Source organism: Hyla sarda, chromosome 3 (assembly GCF_029499605.1).
Source record: "Hyla sarda isolate aHylSar1 chromosome 3, aHylSar1.hap1, whole genome shotgun sequence".
NCBI classification, from domain to species: domain Eukaryota; kingdom Metazoa; phylum Chordata; class Amphibia; order Anura; family Hylidae; genus Hyla; species Hyla sarda.
The window spans coordinates 243,057-263,477 of NC_079191.1; the positions used below are offsets into that span (position 1 = coordinate 243,057).

At 49.3% G+C, this 20,421-nt stretch overlaps 1 protein-coding gene across 1 annotated transcript in view; it reads right to left on the reverse strand.

The window, feature by feature from the left end:
- The window catches only part of ADGRF3 (adhesion G protein-coupled receptor F3), a 74,875-nt gene extending 61,326 nt beyond the window's left edge, over positions 1–13,549 (reverse strand). Inside the window, exon 1 of the mRNA XM_056562928.1 lies at positions 13,511–13,549. Within this exon, the coding sequence (XP_056418903.1) occupies positions 13,511–13,549 (39 nt within the window). The remainder of the gene's footprint in view (positions 1–13,510) is intronic.
- Between the last annotated feature and the right edge of the window lie 6,872 nt (positions 13,550–20,421).

Sequence of the window (20,421 nt, forward strand, 5' to 3'; positions counted from 1 at the left end):
AGATCACTGTTATGGGGGCACTGTGTAGATCACTGTTATGGGGGCACTGTGGAGGTCACTGTAATGGGGGCACTGTGGAGGTCACTGTTATGGGAGCACTGTGGAGGTCATTGTTATGGGAGCACTGTGTAGATCACTGTTATGGGGGCACTGTGGAGGTCACTGTTATGGGGGGCACTGTGGAGGTCATTGTTATGGGAGCACTGTGTAGATCACTGTTATGGGGGCACTGTGGAGGTCACTGTTATGGGGGGCACTGTGGAGGTCACTGTTATGGGGGCACTGTGGAGGTCACTGTTATGGGGGCACTGTGGAGGTCACTGTTATGGGGGCACTGTGGAGGTCACTGTTATGGGGGCACTGTGGAGGTCATTGTTATGGGAGCACTGTGGAGGTCACTGTTATGGGGTCACTGTGGAGGTCACTATTATGGGGGCACTGTGGAGGACACTGTTATGGGGGCACTGTGGAGGTCACTGTTATGGGGGCACTGTGGAGGTCACTGTTATGGGGGCACTCTGGAGGTCATTGTTATGGAGGCACTGTGGAGGTCACTGTTATGGGGGTACTGTGTAGATCACTGTTATGGGGGCACTGTGTAGATCACTGTTATGGGGGCACTGTGGAGGTCACTGTTATGGGGGCACTGTGGAGGTCACTGTTATGGGGGGCACTGTGGAGGTCACTGTTATGGGGGCACTGTGGAGGTCAACGTTATGGAGCACTGTGGAGGTCACTGTTATGGGAGCACTGTGGAGGTCACTGTTATGGGGGCACTGTGGAGGTCACTGTTATGGGAGCACTGTGGAGGTCACTGTTATGGGAGCACTGTGTAGATCACTGTTATGGGGGCACTGTGGAGGTCACTGTTATGGGGGGCACTGTGGAGGTCACTGTTATGGGGGCACTGTGGAGGTCACTGTTATGGGGGCACTGTGGAGGTCAACGTTATGGAGCACTGTGGAGGTCACTGTTATGGGGGCACTGTGGAGGTCACTGTTATGGGGGCACTGTGGAGGTCATTGTTATGGGAGCACTGTGGGGGTCACTGTTATGGGGTCACTGTGGAGGTCACTATTATGGGGGCACTGTGGAGGACACTGTTATGGGGGCACTGTGGAGGTCACTGTTATGGGGGCACTGTGGAGGTCACTGTTATGGGGGCACTCTGGAGGTCATTGTTATGGAGGCACTGTGGAGGTCACTGTTATGGGGGTACTGTGTAGATCACTGTTATGGGGGCACTGTGTAGATCACTGTTATGGGGGCACTGTGGAGGTCACTGTTATGGGGGCACTGTGGAGGTCACTGTTATGGGGGGCACTGTGGAGGTCACTGTTATGGGGGCACTGTGGAGGTCAACGTTATGGAGCACTGTGGAGGTCACTGTTATGGGAGCACTGTGGAGGTCACTGTTATGGGGGCACTGTGCAGGTCACTGTTATGGGAGCACTGTGGAGGTCACTGTTATGGGAGCACTGTGTAGATCACTGTTATGGGGGCACTGTGGAGGTCACTGTTATGGGGGGCACTGTGGAGGTCACTGTTATGGGGGCACTGTGGAGGTCACTGTTATGGGGTCACTGTGGAGGTCACTGTTATGGGGGGCACTGTGGAGGTCACTGTTATGGGAGCACTGTGGAGGTCACTGTTATGGGGGCACTGTGGAGGTCACTGTTATGGGAGCACTGTGGAGGTCACTGTTATGGGAGCACTGTGTAGATCACTCTTATGGGGGCACTGTGGAGGTCACTGTTATGGGGGGCACTGTGGAGGTCACTGTTATGGGGGCACTGTGGAGGTCACTGTTATGGGGGCACTGTGGAGGTCACTATTATGGGGGCACTGTGGAGGACACTGTTATGGGGGCACTGTGGAGGTCACTGTTATGGGGGCACTGTGGAGGTCACTGTTATGGGGGCACTCTGGAGGTCATTGTTATGGAGGCACTCTGGAGGTCACTGTTATGGGGGTACTGTGTAGATCACTTTTATGGGGGCACTGTGTAGATCACTGTTATGGGGGCACTGTGGAGGTCACTGTTATGGGGGGCACTGTGGAGGTCACTGTTATGGGGGCACTGTGGAGGTCACTGTTATGGGGGCACTGTGGAGGTCACTGTTATGGGGGCACTGTGGAGGTCACTGTTATGGGGGCACTGTGGAGGTCACTGTTATGGGGAGCACTGTGGAGGTCACTGTTATGGGAGCACTGTGGAGGTCATTGTGATGGGGGCACTGTGGAGGTCACTTTTATGGGGGGCACTGTGGAGGTCACTGTTATGGGGGGCAATGTGGAGGTGACTGTTATGGGGGCAATGTGGAGGTCACTGTTATGGGGGGCACTGTGGAGGTCACTGTTATGGGGGCACTGTGGAGGTCATTGTAATGGGGGCACTGTGGAGGTCACTATTATGGGGGCACTGTGGAGGTCACTGTTATGGGGGCACTGTGGAGGTCACTGTGATGGGGGCACTGTGAAGGTCACTGTTATGGGGGCACTGTGGAGGTCCCTGTTATGGGGGCACTGTGGAGGTCCCTGTTATGGGGGCACTGTGGAGGTTACTGTTATGGAGGCACTGTGAAGGTCACTGTTATGGGGGCACTGTGGAGGTCACTGTTATGGGGGCACTGTGGAGGTCACTGTTATGGAGGCACTGTGAAGGTCACTGTTATGGGGGCACTGTGGAGGTCACTGTTATGGGGGCACTGTGGAGGTCACTGTTATGGAGGCACTGTGAAGGTCACTGTTATGGGGGCACTGTGGAGGTCACTGTTATGGGGGCACTGTGGAGGTCACTGTTATGGGGGGAACTGTGGAGGTCACTGTTATGGAGCACTGTGGAGGTCACTGTTATGGGGGCACTGTGGAGATCACTGTTATGGGGGCACTGTGGAGGTCACTGTTATGGGGGCACTGTGGAGGTCACTGTTATGGGGGCACTGTGGAGGTCACTGTTATGGGGGCACTGTGGAGGTCACTGTTATGGGAGCACTGTGGAGGTCACTGTTATGGGAGCACTGTGGAGGTCATTGTGATGGGGGCACTGTGGAGGTCACTTTTATGGGGGGCACTGTGGAGGTCACTGTTATGGGGGGCAATGTGGAGGTGACTGTTATGGGGGCACTGTGGAGGTCACTGTTATGGGGGGCACTGTGGAGGTCACTGTTATGGGGGCACTGTGGAGGTCATTGTGATGGGGGCACTGTGGAGGTCACTATTATGGGGGCACTGTGGAGGTCACTGTTATGGGGGCACTGTGGAGGTCACTGTGATGGGGGCACTGTGAAGGTCACTGTTATGGGGGCACTGTGGAGGTCCCTGTTATGGGGGCACTGTGGAGGTCCCTGTTATGGGGGCACTGTGGAGGTTACTGTTATGGAGGCACTGTGAAGGTCACTGTTATGGGGGCACTGTGGAGGTCACTGTTATGGGGGCACTGTGGAGGTCACTGTTATGGAGGCACTGTGAAGGTCACTGTTATGGGGGCACTGTGGAGGTCACTGTTATGGGGGCACTGTGGAGGTCACTGTTATGGAGGCACTGTGAAGGTCACTGTTATGGGGGCACTGTGGAGGTCACTGTTATGGGGGCACTGTGGAGGTCACTGTTATGGGGGGAACTGTGGAGGTCACTGTTATGGAGCACTGTGGAGGTCACTGTTATGGGGGCACTGTGGAGATCACTGTTATGGGGGCACTGTGGAGGTCACTGTTATGGGGGCACTGTGGAGGTCACTGTTATGGGGGCACTGTGGAGGTCACTGTTATGGGGGCACTGTGGAGGTTACTATTATGGGGGCACCGTGGAGGTCACTGTTATGGAGCACTGTAGAGGTCACTGTTATGGAGGCACTGTGGAGGTCACTGTTATGGGGGCACTGTGGAGGTCACTGTTATGGGGGGCACTGTGGAGGTCACTGTTATGGGGGCACTGTGGAGGTCACTGTTATGGGGGCACTGTGGAGGTCACTGTTATGGAGGCACTGTGGAGGTCCCTGTTATGGAGGCACTGTGGAGGTCCCTGTTATGGGGGCACTGTGGAGGTCACTGTTATGGGGGCACTGTGGAGGTCCCTGTTATGGGGGCACTGTGGAGGTCCCTGTTATGGGGGCACTGTGGAGGTTACTGTTATGGAGGCACTGTGAAGGTCACTGTTATGGGGGCACTGTGGAGGTCCCTGTTATGGGGGCACTGTGGAGGTCCCTGTTATGGGGGCACTGTGGAGGTTACTGTTATGGAGGCACTGTGAAGGTCACTGTTATGGGGGCACTGTGGAGGTCATTGTTATGGGGGCACTGTGGAGGTCACTGTTATGGAGGCACTGTGAAGGTCACTGTTATGGGGGCACTGTGGAGGTCACTGTTATGGGGGCACTGTGGAGGTCACTGTTATGGAGGCACTGTGAAGGTCACTGTTATGGGGGCACTGTGGAGGTCACTGTTATGGGGGCACTGTGGAGGTCACTGTTATGGGGGCACTGTGGAGGTCACTGTTATGGGGGCACTGTGGAGGTCACTGTTATGGGGGCACTGTGGAAGTCACTGTTATGGGGGCACTGTGGAGGTTACTATTATGGGGGGCACCGTGGAGGTCACTGTTATGGGGGCACCGTGGAGGTCACTGTTATGGGGGCACTGTGGAGGTCACTGTTATGGGGCACTGTGGAGGTCACTGTTATGGGGGCACTGTGGAGGTCATCGTTATGGAGGCACTGTGGAGGTCACCATTATGGAGCACTGTGGAGGTCACCATTATGGAGCACTGTGGAGGTCACTGTTATGGGGGGCACTGTGGAGGTCACTGTTATGAGGACACTGTATAGGTCACTGTTATGGGGGCACTGTGGAGGTCACTGTTATGGGGGCACTGTGGAGATCACTGTTATGGGGGCACTGTGGAGGTCACTGTTATGGGGGCACTGTGGAGGTCACTGTGATGGGGGCACTGTGGAGGTCACTGTTATGGGGGCACTGTGGTGGTCACTGTTATGGGGGCACTGTGGAGGTCACTGTTATGGGGGCACTGTGGAGGTCACTGTTATGGAGCACTGTAGAGGTCACTGTTATGGGGGCACTGTGGAGGTCACTGTTATGGAGCACTGTGGAGGTCACTGTTATGGGGGCACCGTGGAGGTCACTGTTATGGGGGCACCGTGGAGGTCACTGTTATGGGGGCACCGTGGAGGTCACTGTTATGGGGGCACTGTGGAGGTCACTGTCATGGAGCACTGTAGAGGTCACTGTTATGGGGTCACTGTGGAGGTCACTGTTATGGGGGCACTGTGGAGGTCACTGTTATGGGGGCATTGTGGAGGTCACTGTTATGGGGGCACCGTGGAGGTTACTATTATGGGGGCACCGTGGAGGTCACTGTTATGGGGGCACTGTGGAGGTCACTGTTATGGAGCACTGTAGAGGTCACTGTTATGGAGGCACTGTGGAGGTCACTGTTATGGGGGCACTGTGGAGGTCACTGTTATGGGGGGCACTGTGGAGGTCACTGTTATGGGGGCACTGTGGAGGTCACTGTTATGGGGGCACTGTGGAGGTCACTGTTATGGGGGCACTGTGGAGGTCACTGTTATGGAGGCACTGTGGAGATCACTGTTATGGGAGCACTGTGGAGGTCCCTGTTATGGGGGCACTGTGGAGGTTATTGTTATGGAGGCACTGTGAAGGTCACTGTTATGGGGGCACTGTGGAGGTCCCTGTTATGGGGGCACTGTGGAGGTCCCTGTTATGGGGGCACTGTGGAGGTTACTGTTATGGAGGCACTGTGAAGGTCACTGTTATGGGGGCACTGTGGAGGTCACTGTTATGGAGGCACTGTGAAGGTCACTGTTATGGGGGCACTGTGGAGGTCACTGTTATGGGGGCACTGTGGAGGTCACTGTTATGGAGGCACTGTGAAGGTCACTGTTATGGGGGCACTGTGGAGGTCACTGTTATGGGGGCACTGTGGAGGTCACTGTTATGGGGGCACTGTGGAGGTCACTGTTATGGGGGGCACTGTGGAGGTCACTGTTATGGAGCACTGTGGAGGTCACTGTTATGGGGGCACTGTGGAGATCACTGTTATGGGGGCACTGTGGAGGTCACTGTTATGGGGGCACTGTGGAGGTCACTGTTATGGGGGCACTGTGGAGGTCACTGTTATGGGGGCACTGTGGAGGTTACTATTATGGGGGGCACCGTGGAGGTCACTGTTATGGGGGCACTGTGGAGGTCACTGTTATGGGGGCACTGTGGAGGTCACTGTTATGGGGGCACTGTGGAGGTCCCTGTTATGGGGGCACTGTGGAGGTCCCTGTTATGGGGGCACTGTGGAGGTTACTGTTATGGAGGCACTGTGAAGGTCACTGTTATGGGGGCACTGTGGAGGTCACTGTTATGGGGGCACTGTGGAGGTCACTGTTATGGAGGCACTGTGAAGGTCACTGTTATGGGGGCACTGTGGAGGTCACTGTTATGGGGGCACTGTGGAGGTCACTGTTATGGAGGCACTGTGAAGGTCACTGTTATGGGGGCACTGTGGAGGTCACTGTTATGGGGGCACTGTGGAGGTCACTGTTATGGGGGCACTGTGGAGGTCACTGTTATGGGGGGCACTGTGGAGGTCACTGTTATGGAGCACTGTGGAGGTCACTGTTATGGGGGCACTGTGGAGATCACTGTTATGGGGGCACTGTGGAGGTCACTGTTATGGGGGCACTGTGGAGGTCACTGTTATGGGGGCACTGTGGAGGTCACTGTTATGGGGGCACTGTGGAGGTTACTATTATGGGGGGCACCGTGGAGGTCACTGTTATGGGGGCACTGTGGAGGTCACTGTTATGGGGGCACTGTGGAGGTCACTGTTATGGGGGCACTGTGGAGGTCACTGTTATGGGGGCACTGTGGAGGTCACTGTTATGGGGGCACTGTGGAGGTCACTGTTATGGGGGCACTGTGGAGGTCACTGTTATGGGGGCACCGTGGAGGTTACTATTATGGGGGCACCGTGGAGGTCACTGTTATGGAGCACTGTAGAGGTCACTGTTATGGGGGCACTGTGGAGGTCACTGTTATGGGGGGCACTGTGGAGGTCACTGTTATGGGGGCACTGTGGAGGTCACTGTTATGGGGGCACTGTGGAGGTCACTGTTATGGAGGCACTGTGGAGGTCCCTGTTATGGAGGCACTGTGGAGGTCACTGTTATGGGGGCACTGTGGAGGTCACTATTATGGGGGCACTGTGGAGGACACTGTTATGGGGGCACTGTGGAGGTCACTGTTATGGGGGCACTGTGGAGGTCACTGTTATGGGGGGCACTGTGGAGGTCACTGTTATGGAGCACTGTGGAGGTCACTGTTATGGGGGCACTGTGGAGATCACTGTTATGGGGGCACTGTGGAGGTCACTGTTATGGAGGCACTGTGGAGGTCACTGTTATGGGGGCACTGTGGAGGTCACTGTTATGGGGGCACTGTGGAGGTCACTGTTATGGGGGCACTGTGGAGGTCACTGTTATGGGGGGCACTGTGGAGGTCACTGTTATGGAGCACTGTGGAGGTCACTGTTATGGGGGCACTGTGGAGATCACTGTTATGGGGGCACTGTGGAGGTCACTGTTATGGGGGCACTGTGGAGGTCACTGTTATGGGGGCACTGTGGAGGTCACTGTTATGGGGGCACTGTGGAGGTTACTATTATGGGGGGCACCGTGGAGGTCACTGTTATGGGGGCACCGTGGAGGTCACTGTTATGGGGGCACTGTGGAGGTCACTGTTATGGGGGCACTGTGGAGGTCACTGTTATGGGGGCACTGTGGAGGTCACTGTTATGGGGGCACTGTGGAGGTCACTGTTATGGAGGCACTGTGAAGGTCACTGTTATGGGGGCACTGTGGAGGTCACTGTTATGGAGGCACTGTGAAGGTCACTGTTATGGGGGCACTGTGGAGGTCACTGTTATGGGGGCACTGTGGAGGTTACTATTATGGGGGGCACCGTGGAGGTCCTTGTATATAGTACAGTGTCAGTCATTACTATTTTTACGGAGGGCGGATCACAGCTGTACAGCCTTAACATTAGAGAATCCTTCCTCTGAGGAGACATTTTTTCCATTTACTGTTATTGTTAACCCTGTAGGATCTATTCCTCTCACTGTTCAGTGTCAGGTGTTTCTATCTTCGTCACTCTTACAATTTTACAGCTCTAACAGTAAAGAATCCTGGCATTGGTGAAGATTTAGGGTACTATTCAGACATCTCACCAGTTCTCTTATGTTCTGATTTCATCATTGATTAACCTTTCCCTTCCCTGTTTTCTAACGTCACAGAAATCACAATATGATAAAACTTCTAATAAGGGCAGCCTCTTGGTTACTGCCAGGAGGAGTTACAGAGGAACGGCAGAGTCTGTGAGTGTCCCGGCCAACATGACCAACTTTAGTTGCTTCCAACCTCGTGTGAAGAGACACTTATGACTTTCTGCAAAATGCTGATTCGTGTCAATTCACACACAAAGGTCGGGATGTCCCTATAACATTTCTGTAAGACCTCGTACTTCTAAGACCGATACTTTGTTTTTTTAAGTACTCGCCGATACCAATTACCGGTGGTTTATAACTTCTATTATGGAAGGGGTTAATTCACATAATATTTTTTTATTTTTACACATTTTGTCTTCCACTTTTTAAGTCCCCATAGGGCACGATTACATGCAAACTGTAGATTCCACACTGATCAATGATATACCATAGCACAGCATTGATCGGTGTTATCGGCGCTCCATTACTACTGCCTGCCATGGCTGGCTACAGTACAGGTGCGATGATTGGACGGCATGGAGCATGGTAAGGGACCTCCGGCCGTCCTCATAGCTGATCGGGACAACGCGATTTCACTGCGGTGATCCCGATCTGCATCCTTGAGCTAATCAGCAATTAACCTCAGGACTTTTAGGCGCCGCGATAAACTTTGATCGCAGTGTCCAAAAGGTTAAAGAGGTACTCCACTGCTCAGCGTTTGGAATAAAACTGGCGCCATGAGCTCGTGACATCATAGCCACGCCCCCTCATGGCATCACGCCCCGCCCCCCCTAATGTAAGTCTGTGTCATATTATCTGTCTTTGTTAGTCGGTCTCAGTGACCATGTTCGTTTGTCTCTTTTCCTTCCACGCGTCATTCTAGTAGTTCTTAGTGCTGTCTGGTTTTACATCACCTCAAACACCTTAAAGGGGTACAGAGCTAATAACCGTAAAAAAAAACAGCGCCACCCCCGTCCTCAGGTTGTGTGTGCTATTACAACTTGGCTACATTCACTTCAGTGGAACTGAGCTGCAATACCGCATTCAACCTGCGGACAGGGGTGGCGCTGTTTTTGGAAGAATTCAGCTCTGTTTTTGTAATCCTGGATCACCACTTTAATAGGAATTTACCTAAATTCTGGTACCCCAGCCTGTGTCTCTGATACATTCACCAACATGGCGGCACCTAGGAAGAAAACACGTGTGCGGTGGTCGCTCCTTCACCATCACCAGAAGCGGTAGTTGTAGTGCCCGATAGTTTAGGGCAGTGGTCTCCAACCTGCGGACCTCAAGATGTTGCAAAACTACAACTCCCAGCATGCCCGGACAGCCGTTGGCTGTGGAGGGACACAGTTTGAAACCACTGCACATAGGGATGACATGAGAGGGAAGCCCTGATTTACCTTTCAGGGGCAGTGTGGATCCTTTAGAGAAGGCAGACAGGCTTTTGGCTGTCCGGGCATGCTGGGAGTTGAAGTTTTGCAACATCTGGAGGGCCACAGTTTGAGACCACTGCACAAAGGGATGACATGAGAGGGAAGCCTTGATTTACCTTTCAGGGGCAGTGTGGATCCTTTAGAGAAGGCAGACAGGCTTTTGGCTGTCTGGGCATGCTAAGAGCTGAGTTTTTGGAGGGCCACAGTTTGAGACCACTGTTTTAGCCGGTTTATGGATTACTCTAGGGCAAGGAGTACTAGAACCGGCTAGTTTAGGACAGTGGTCTCCAACCTGCGGACCTCCAGATGTTGCAAAACTACAACACCCAGCATTTTAATGATCGGATGCCAGAAAGTTAAACAGATTTGTAAGTGACGTCTATTAAAAAATCTTTACCCTTCCAGTACTTTTTAGCAGCTGTAAGCTACAGAGAAAATTCTATTCATTTTGAATTTCCTTTTTGTCTTGTCCACAGTGCTCTCTACTGACACCTCTGTCCGTGTCAGGAACTGTCCAGAGCAGGATAGGTTTGCTATGGGGATTTTCTCCTGCTCTGGACAGTTCCTGATACGGGCATCAGGTGTCAGCAGAGAGCACTGTGGACAAGACAAAAAAGAAATTCAAAAACAAAAGAATTTCTTCTGTAGCGTACGGCTGCTAATAAGTACTGGAAGGGTAAAGATTTTTTAATAGACGGAACTTTCTGGCACCAGTTGAATTAAAAAAACATTTTTTTTTAACCGGAGTACCCCTTTAAATCCAGATACAGATGTAGAACTTCCAATAATCCGGCATCATTACATCCTAAACCAGTGGTCTCCAACCTGCGGCCCTCCAGATGTTGCAAAACTACAACTCCCAGCATGCCCGGGCAGCCGTTGGCTGTCCGGGCATGCTGGGAGTTGTAGTTTTGCAACATCTGGAGGTCCGCAGGTTGGAGACCACTGTCCTAAATGTGGCCCTCCAAAAACTCAGCTCTTAGCATGCCCAGACAGCCAAAAGCCTGTCTGCCTTCTCTAAAGGATCCACACGGCCCCTGAAAGGTAAATCAAGGCTTCCCTGTCATGTCATCCCTTTGTGCAGTGGTTTCAAACTGTGGCCCTCCACAGCCAACGGCTGCCCGGGCATGCTGGGAGTTGTAGTTTTGCAACATCTGGAGGTCCGCAGGTTGGAGACCACTGGTTTAGGATGTAATGATGCCGGATTATTGGAAGTTCTACATCTGTATCTGGATTTAAAGGGGTACTCCGGTTCAAAAAAGTTTTTTTTAAATCATCTGGTGCCAGAAAGTTACGTCTATTAAAAAATCTTTACCCTTCCAGTACTTATTAGCAGCTCTACGCTACAGAGGAAATTCTTTTGTTTTTGAATTTCTTTTTTGTCTTGTCCACAGTGCTCTCTGCTGACACCTGATGCCCGTATCAGGAACTGTCCAGAGCAGGAGAAAATCCCCACAGCAAACCTCTCCTGCTCTGGACAGTTCCTGACACGGACAGAGGTGTCAGCAGAGAGCACTGTGGACAAGACAAAAAAGAAATTCAAAAAGAATAGAATTTTCTCTGTAGCATACAGCTGCTAAAAAGTACTGGAAGGGTAAAGATTTTTTATTAGACGTCACTTACAAATCCGTTCATTTAAAAAAATACAGTTTTCCACCGGAGTACCCCTTTAATGTGGATCTTGTTCTTCTGTAGGAAACACATTTGGACACCCCTGATTTTATACCCAGCGACTCTTGCTGGGTCGGTTCCGGGTTCACTTGCAGCGGACAACAAGGCTGGAGTCCTCATATTGTTCCGGAAGACTCGAAACTGCACCGCCTCAGATAAGTATGAAGAACTGGAGCGGGGGCTACTTACTGTTCTATTGGACTCCCCCCGCAGGTCGTCGGCAGTGTTACAATGTATATAGTGAGGGACAGGTCTTCGGATTCCCGTGTCATATGGTGATATGTAACACATGAAGAACAATAGCGTGCACTCACCGCAAGGATGGTGTCTAGACGTCCGGGGGAACATGGGACAGGTACCCGAGTGCTCAGAGGCTATGCCGGTCGTTATACGCGACTATGCGCGCTTCTTACGGCCTCTCGAGGCTACAGCAGTTGTTTCACGCGACTATGCGCGCTTCTTCCGGCCTCTCGAGGCTACAGCAGTTGTTTCACGTGACTATGCACGCTTCTTCCGGCCTCTCAAGGCTACGCCGGTCGTTTCACGTGACTATGCGCGCTTCTTCCGGCCTCTCGAGGCTACGCCAGTCGGTTCACGCGACTATTCGCGCTTCTTCTGGCCTCTCGAGGCTACGCTGGTCATTTCACGCGACTATTTGCGCTTCTTTCGGCCTCTCGAGGCTACACCGGTCGTTTCACGCGATATGCGCACTTCTTCTGGCCTCTCGAGGCTTCCGGCCTCTCGAGGCTACACCGGTCGTTTCACGCGACTATGCGCACTTCTCCCGGCCTCTCGAGGCTACTAGCGCGCGAAACTGATCGCGGTGCAAAGTTGAACACTGCGTCTAAAGTGAAAGTAAATCATTGCCGGTTAGCTCAGGGGGCTGTTCGGGAAGTCCAAGGCGTAATCACGGCATCCTGAACAGCTGAGACACAGCCGGAGGGTCCCTACCTTCCTCCATGCTGTCCGATCGCCGAATGACTGCTCAGTGCCTGAGATCCAGGCAGGAACAGTCAAGCGGCAGAATCATCGATCAGTGGTTTCTATGAGAAACCATTGATCAGTGTAAGAGATCAGTGTGTGCAGTGTTATAGCCCCTATGGGATAATAATGATCAGTGTAAGAGATCAGTGTGTGCAGTGTTATAGTCTCCTATGGGATAACAATGATCAGTATAAGAGATCAGTGTATGCAGTGTTATAGTCTCCTATGGGATAACAATGATCAGTATAAGAGATCAGTGTGTGCAGTGTTATAGGTCCCTATGGGATAACAATGATCAGTATAAGAGATCAGGGTGCACAGTGTTTTAGTCCCCTATGGGATAACAATGATCAGTGTAAGAGATCAGTGTGTGCAGTTTTATAGTCTCCTATGGGTGACTAGGGGCTGTCCCACCTGGGGGATCCTACCTGAGCGTAGTTATTCTGACTTTGGGGACCACCACACTAGGTACGGTATGCAATACAGTACCGGGACACCACATCAGTATTAATTCACTGGGTGAAAAGCACAATAAGTCCCAGCAAGGCAACAGGGCTCCCAAGGGGTTAAACTGCATCCTCTCCCCTCTGAGCCATACTGTCCACGTGTGTGATACCATCTGCCCCCAGCTCAGTAAAAGGCAGTTATCCCTAAACCGACGTCGGTGTATACCTTTACTCCCAGTGTATGGCCCAGGAGAAGCTGTCTCCAACCTCGGACCGTGTATAGGCTAACAGTGCCCTGGCATCACGAAGTGATCAGATATTTCCTTGCACCCCAGTGGCACCCCACCTGTATCATTTTATTATTTCATCACATATGTGACTGGTTACTTCCCACCAATGATCTTATCTCCTTCAAGAGTCAAATTAACCCTTTCCGTGGAGACCCTCTCTTGCACACTAGAAGAGCTTCTATCGATGTCAGTCTAGTCTCCTGCTACCAGACAGGGTTGTGGAGGCCGCAATGAGAAAGTCTGAGCTCCCATTCTGCTTATCTAAATATTTACCATTTCGGAACTCCCCGTCCTCCCCGGCAGGTGATCACAGTACATTGTTTGAGGAGTGGAGGACCGCCCGCTTTACAGTGTGTGACCTTATTAACCCCCGAGTGTAGAGTGAAGCTCACGTGGGAGACATCGGAAGCCGCCATAACCTCGTTCCCCATCGTGGCTTTTAATTTGACCAGATAATTTCTTATCGCAGATCTCAGGCTGTAAACTTTGACAATGTGGGGAATCTGGGGGGATTTGGATACCTTAGTTGGTTCGGAGGTCCTATCGATGTTGTTGCAAAACTACAACTCCCAGCATGTCCACAGGCATATAGATTGTCTGTCAACTGATCTTCTATCCGCGCATGCGCACACAATCAGAACCCACATAATTAAATGGTTACAATAGACCAGTGTTTCCCAACCAGGGTGCCTCCAGCTGTTGCAAAACTACAACCCCCAGCATGTCCAGTGACATATAGAATCACCCGTCAACCAGTATTCTATTTGCGCATGCGCACCCAATCAGAACCCACATAATTAAATGGTTACAATAGACCAGTGTTTCCCAACCAGGATGCCTCCAGCTGTTGCAAAACTACAAATCCCAGCATGTCCACTGACTTATAGAATTGCCCGTCAACAGGTATTCTATTCGCGCATACGCACCCAATCAGCACCCACATCATTAAATGCTTACAATAGACCAGAGGTTTCCCAACCAGGGTGCCTCCAGCTGTTGCAAAACTACAACTCGCAGCATGTCCACAGGCATATAGATTGTCTGTCAACCAGTATTCTATTCGCGCATGCGCACACAATCAAAACCCACATCATTAAATGGTTACAATAGACCAGTGTTTCCCAACCAGGATGCCTCCAGCTGTTGCAAAACTACAAATCCCAGCATGTCCACTGACTTATAGAATCACCCGTCAACAGGTATTCTATTCGCGCATGCGCACATAATCAGAACCCACATCATTAAATGGTTACAATAGACCAGAGATTCCCAACCAGGGTGCCTCCAGCTGTTGGGAAACTACAACTCCCAGCATGTCCAGTGACATATAGAATCGCCCGTCAACCAGTATTCTATTCGCGCATGCGCACACAATCAGAACCCACATAATGAAATTATTACAATAGACCAGTGTTTCCCAACCAGGGTGCCTCCAGCGGTTGCAAAACTACAACCCCCAGCATGTCCACTGACTTATAGAATTGCCCGTCAACAGGTATTCTATTTGCGCATGCGCACACAATCAGAACCTACATAGTTAAATGGTTACAATAGAACAGTGTTTCCCAACCAGGATGCCTCCAGCTGTTGCAAAACTACAAATCCCAGCATGTCCACTGACTTATAGAATCACCCGTCAACAGGTATTCTATTCGCGCATGCGCACATAATCAGAACCCACATCATTAAATGGTTACAATAGACCAGAGATTCCCAACCAGGGTGCCTCCAGCTGTTGGGAAACTACAACTCCCAGCATGTCCAGTGACATATAGAATCGCCCGTCAACCAGTATTCTATTCGCGCATGCGCACACAATCAGAACCCACATAATGAAATTATTACAATAGACCAGTGTTTCCCAACCAGGGTGCCTCCAGCGGTTGCAAAACTACAACCCCCAGCATGTCCACTGACTTATAGAATTGCCCGTCAACAGGTATTCTATTTGCGCATGCGCACACAATCAGAACCTACATAGTTAAATGGTTACAATAGACCAGTGTTTCCCAACCAGGGTGCCTCCAGCTGTTGCAAAACTACAACTCCCAGCATGCCCGGACAGCCGAAGGCTGTCCGGACATGCTGGGAGTTGTAGTTTTGCAGCAGCTGGAGGCACCCTGGTTGGGAAACACTGATCAAATATGTACCATCTTGCACACATATATACAGTTCTTTGTTCTATGGCGTCTTCCACGGAATTTCTATGAATTCATATCAGCTCTTCATCTTGGCTTCTTTGTTTTACTGCACCTTTTTAATTGTTTACAATAAACAATAATCCCTCTAGGATTATTGTTGGTATTATCCTGTAATTACATGAAGTGTCCAGTAGATGGTGCACCGCACAAGTAAATATACTGAGCATGGACTAAAGCTGGGGAAGAGACATGTTGTGGACATGTGCTTGTAGCCATCTTGGATTTTTCAGTTCCAGTCAAGCCAAGAAAGAGAGAGGACCTATAGGAAGCAGCTTCCCATGATCTGGTCCCGCAAGTGCTGCAGCAGCGGAAAGAAATCTGCTAGCAAGATGGAAAGATCCAGAGCTGTGAGCAGTAAAGGGAAAGTAAAGCTGGACTCAGTGTGCACCAATTTAAGGTACCCAACAGCTGCTAGGGCAAATTTAAAGGGGTACTCCCGTGGAAAACTTTTTTTTTTTTTTTTAAATCAACTGAGGCCAGAAAGTTAAACAGATTTGTAAATTACTTCTATTAAAAAAAATCTTAATCCTTCCAGTACTTATTAGCGGCTGTATACTGCAGAGAAAATTCTTTTCTTTTTAGATTTCTTTTCTGTCTCGATCACAGTGCTCTCTGCTGACACCTCTGTCCATTTCAGGAACTGTCCAGAGCAGGAGAAAATCCCCATAGCAGCCGTATACTGCTCTGGACAGTACCTAAAATGGACAGAGGTGTCAGCAGAGAGCACTGTGTTCATGACAGAAAAGAAATCCAAAAGGAAAAGAATTTCCTCTGCAGTATACAGTCGCTAATAAGTACTGGAAGGATTAAGAATTTTTAATAGAAGTAACTTACAAATCTGTTTAACTTTCTGGCACCAGTTGATTTAAAAAAAATAAAAAATAAAAAAATGTTTTCCGCTGGCGTACCCCTTTAAGAGTGTGCCGCAGGTGTGCCTGTGGGGAGGCAGGGAGCGGGAGAAACCTATATACATATTGCATCTGTCTGATTTTGTGTTTTTCTATACAATACTGTTTGTTCTGTTATTTGCTGTTTTCCTTTATGAAATACAAATTTGGGAAAATCATGGGAAAAACTGATAAAACAGCAATAAAAGCAAAATGTAAACAAAGACTCAGGGGAGCAGCATAACTACTATATATCCTGATCACATAGAGATAGCAGCAGTATACAGATAGAGCTGGAGGGGAGGTGTATAACTACTATATATCCTGATCCCATAGAGATAGCAGCAGTATACAGATAGAGCTAGAGGAGAGGTGTATAACTACTATATATCCTGATCCCATAGAGATAGCAGCAGTATACAGATAGAGCTGGAGGAGAGGTGTATAACTACTATATATCCTGATCCCATAGAGATAGCAGCAGTATACAGATAGAGCTGGGGGGATGTGTATAACTATTATATATCCTGATCCCATAGAGATAGCAGCAGTATACAGTTAGAGCTGGAGGGGAGGTGTATAACTACTATATATTCTGATCCCATAGAGATAGCAGCAGTATACAGATAGAGCTGAAGGGGAGGTGTATAGCTACTATATATCCTGATCCCATAGAGATAGCAGCAGTATACAGATAGAGCTGGGGGCATGTGTTTAACTACTATATATACTGATCCCATAGAGATAGCAGCAGTATACAGATAGAGCTGGAGGGGAGGTGTATAACTACTATATATCCTGATCCCACAGAGATAGCAGCAGTATACAGATAGAGCTGGAGGGGAGGTGTATAACTAATATATATCCTGATCCCATAGAGATAGCAGCAGTATACAGATAGAGCTGGAGGGGAGGTGTATAACTACTATATATCCTGATCCCATAGAGATAGCAGCAGTATACAGATAGAGCTGGAGGGGAGGTGTATAACTACTATAAATCCTGATCCCATAGAGATAGCAGCAGTATACAGATAGAGCTGGAGAGGAGGTGTATATCTACTATATATCCTGATCCTATTGAGATAGCCGCAGTATACAGATAGAGCTGGAGAGGAGGTGTATATCTACTATATATCCTGATCCCATAGAGACAGCAGCAGTATACAGATAGAGCTGGAGGGGAGGTGTATAACTACTATATATCCTGATCCCATAGAGATAGCAGCAGTATACAGATAGAGCTGGAGGAGAGGTGTATAACTACTATATATCCTGATCCCATAGAGATAGCAGCAGTATACAGATAGAGCTGGGGGGATGTGTATAACTATTATATATCCTGATCCCATAGAGATAGCAGCAGTATACAGTTAGAGCTGGAGGGGAGGTGTATAATTACTATATATTCTGATCCCATAGAGATAGCAGCAGTATACAGATAGAGCTGAAGGGGAGGTGTATAGCTACTATATATCCTGATCCCATAGAGATAGCAGCAGTATACAGATAGAGCTGGGGGGATGTGTTTAACTACTATATATACTGATACCATAGAGATAGCAGCAGTATACAGATAGAGCTGGAGGGGAGGTGTATAACTACTATATATCCTGATCCCATAGAGATAGCAGCAGTATACAGATAGAGCTGGAGGGGAGGTGTATAATTACTATATATCCTGATCCCATAGAGATAGCAGCAGTATACAGATAGAGCTGGAGGGGAGGTGTATAACTACTATATATCCTGATCCCATAGAGATAGCAGCAGTATACAGATAGAGCTGGAGGGGAGGTGTTTAACTACTATATATACTGATCCCATAGAGATAGCAGCAGTATACAGATAGAGCTGGAGGGGAGGTGTATAACTACTATATATCCTGATCCCATAGAGATAGCAGCAGTATACAGATAGAGCTGGAGGGGATGTGTATAACTACTATAAATCCTGATCCCATAGAGATAGCAGCAGTATACAGATAGAGCTGGAGGGGAGGTGTATAACTACTATATATCCTGATCCCATAGAGATAGCAGCAGTATACAGATAGAGCTGGAGAGGAGGTGTATATCTACTATATATCCTGATCCCATAGAGATAGCCGCAGTATACAGATAGAGCTGGAGAGGAGGTGTATATCTACTATATATCCTGATCCCATAGAGACAGCAGCAGTATACAGATAGAGCTGGAGGGGAGGTGTATAACTACTATATATATACTGATCCTATAGAGATAGCAGCAGTATACAGATAGAGCTGGAGGGGAGGTGTATAACTACTATATATCCTGATCCCATAGAGATAGCAGCAGTATACAGATAGAGCTGGAGGGAATGTGTATAACTACTATAAATCCTGATCCCATAGAGATAGCAGCAGTATACAGATAGAGCTGGAGGGGAGGTGTATAACTACTATATATCCTGATCCCATAGAGATAGCAGCAGTATACAGATAGAGCTGGAGGGAGGTGTATAACTACTATATATCCTGATCCCATAGAGATAGCAGCAGTATACAGATAGAGCTGGAGGGAGGTGTATAACTACTATATATCCTGATCCCATAGAGATAGCAGCAGTATACAGATAGAGCTGGAGGGAGGTGTATAACTACTATATATCCTGATCCCATAGAGATAGCAGCAGTATACAGATAGAGCTGGAGGGGATGTGTATAACTACTATAAATCCTGATCCCATAGAGATAGCAGCAGTATACAGATAGAGCTGGAGGGAGGTGTATAACTACTATATATACTAATCCCATAGAGATAGCAGCAGTATACAGATAGAGCTGGAGGGTAAGTGTATAACTACTATATATCCTGATCCCATAGAGATAGCAGCAGTATACAGATAGAGCTGGAGGGTAAGTGTATAACTACTATATATCCTGATCCCATAGAGATATCAGCAGTATACAGATAGAGCTGGAGGGGAGGTGTATACCTACTATATATCCTGATCCCATAGAGATAGCAGCAGTATACAGATAGAGCTGGAGGGAGGTGTATAACTACTATATATCCTGATCCCATAGAGATAGCAGCAGTATACAGATAGAGCTGGAGGGGATGTGTATAACTACTATAAATCCTGATCCCATAGAGATAGCAGCAGTATACAGATAGAGCTGGAGGGAGGTGTATAACTACTATATATACTAATCCCATAGAGATAGCAGCAGTATACAGATAGAGCTGGAGGGTAAGTGTATAACTACTATATATACTAATCCCATAGAGATAGCGGTGTGGTGTCCCAGCAGCAATAACTGTCCCGTGGCTTTGGACTGTCTCTTGGTCTTACAGTTAAATCTATTATGTTTACATTCTGATATTTTTCTAAATTAATTCTGTCATTGTTATATGTATATATGTTTTTTTATATGTGTACTGTACCCTTAGATGAGAGCAGTGAACCCCATGTGACCCTGCCTGCCAATGAGAACCCCTAAAGTCTCCCCTATATAGGAGGAGTTAGTCAGTTCACCCTAATGTGGCTCCTGAGCAGCAGGTTAGCTCAGGTGTGCTGCGCGTCGTGTGCTCTCATCCGGTCATCCTACAAGGATTACTCACACGGTGGGAGTTCATGCCCCTGCGGAGGCTTCAGTACCTTGACAGGATTCTACCTACCAGGAATCAATCTTTGGTCTCACAAGTCAGTATTAATCTGTTTGGCGTAAGCACCACAAGTCCCAGCAAGGCAACAGGGCTCCCAAGGGGTTACGTTACACTCTCTCACCTTAATCCAGCTGTATGTGTGATACCATCTGCACCAGCTCAGAGTAAAGACAGTTATCTGTAACCTTACGTCCGTGTGTTCATTTACTCCCCGCGTCTGGCCCAGGAGAAGCTGTCCCCAACCTCGGACCGTGTATAGGATAACAGTGCCCTGGCGTCACAAAGTGATCAGGTATTTCCACTAACAGCACCCCGTGTCACCACATACTTTTGGCGTCACGAGGATGAGGTTAATTCCTCACCGTACACCGACACCACAGCAGCAGCAGTATACAGATAGAGCTGGAGAAGAGGTGTATGGGAGGGGTCTGGGAGCTGATAGGTGATGATGTCATCCTGTGGTTTACAGGAAGTCAGCTGATCCAGGACTGACCATTTTCTCTAACACATTTACAACATTGATTTGTTGTGGGTCAGATTGGTGATCACTTGACCCAGTTACAGTAATGAAAAGCATGGAATC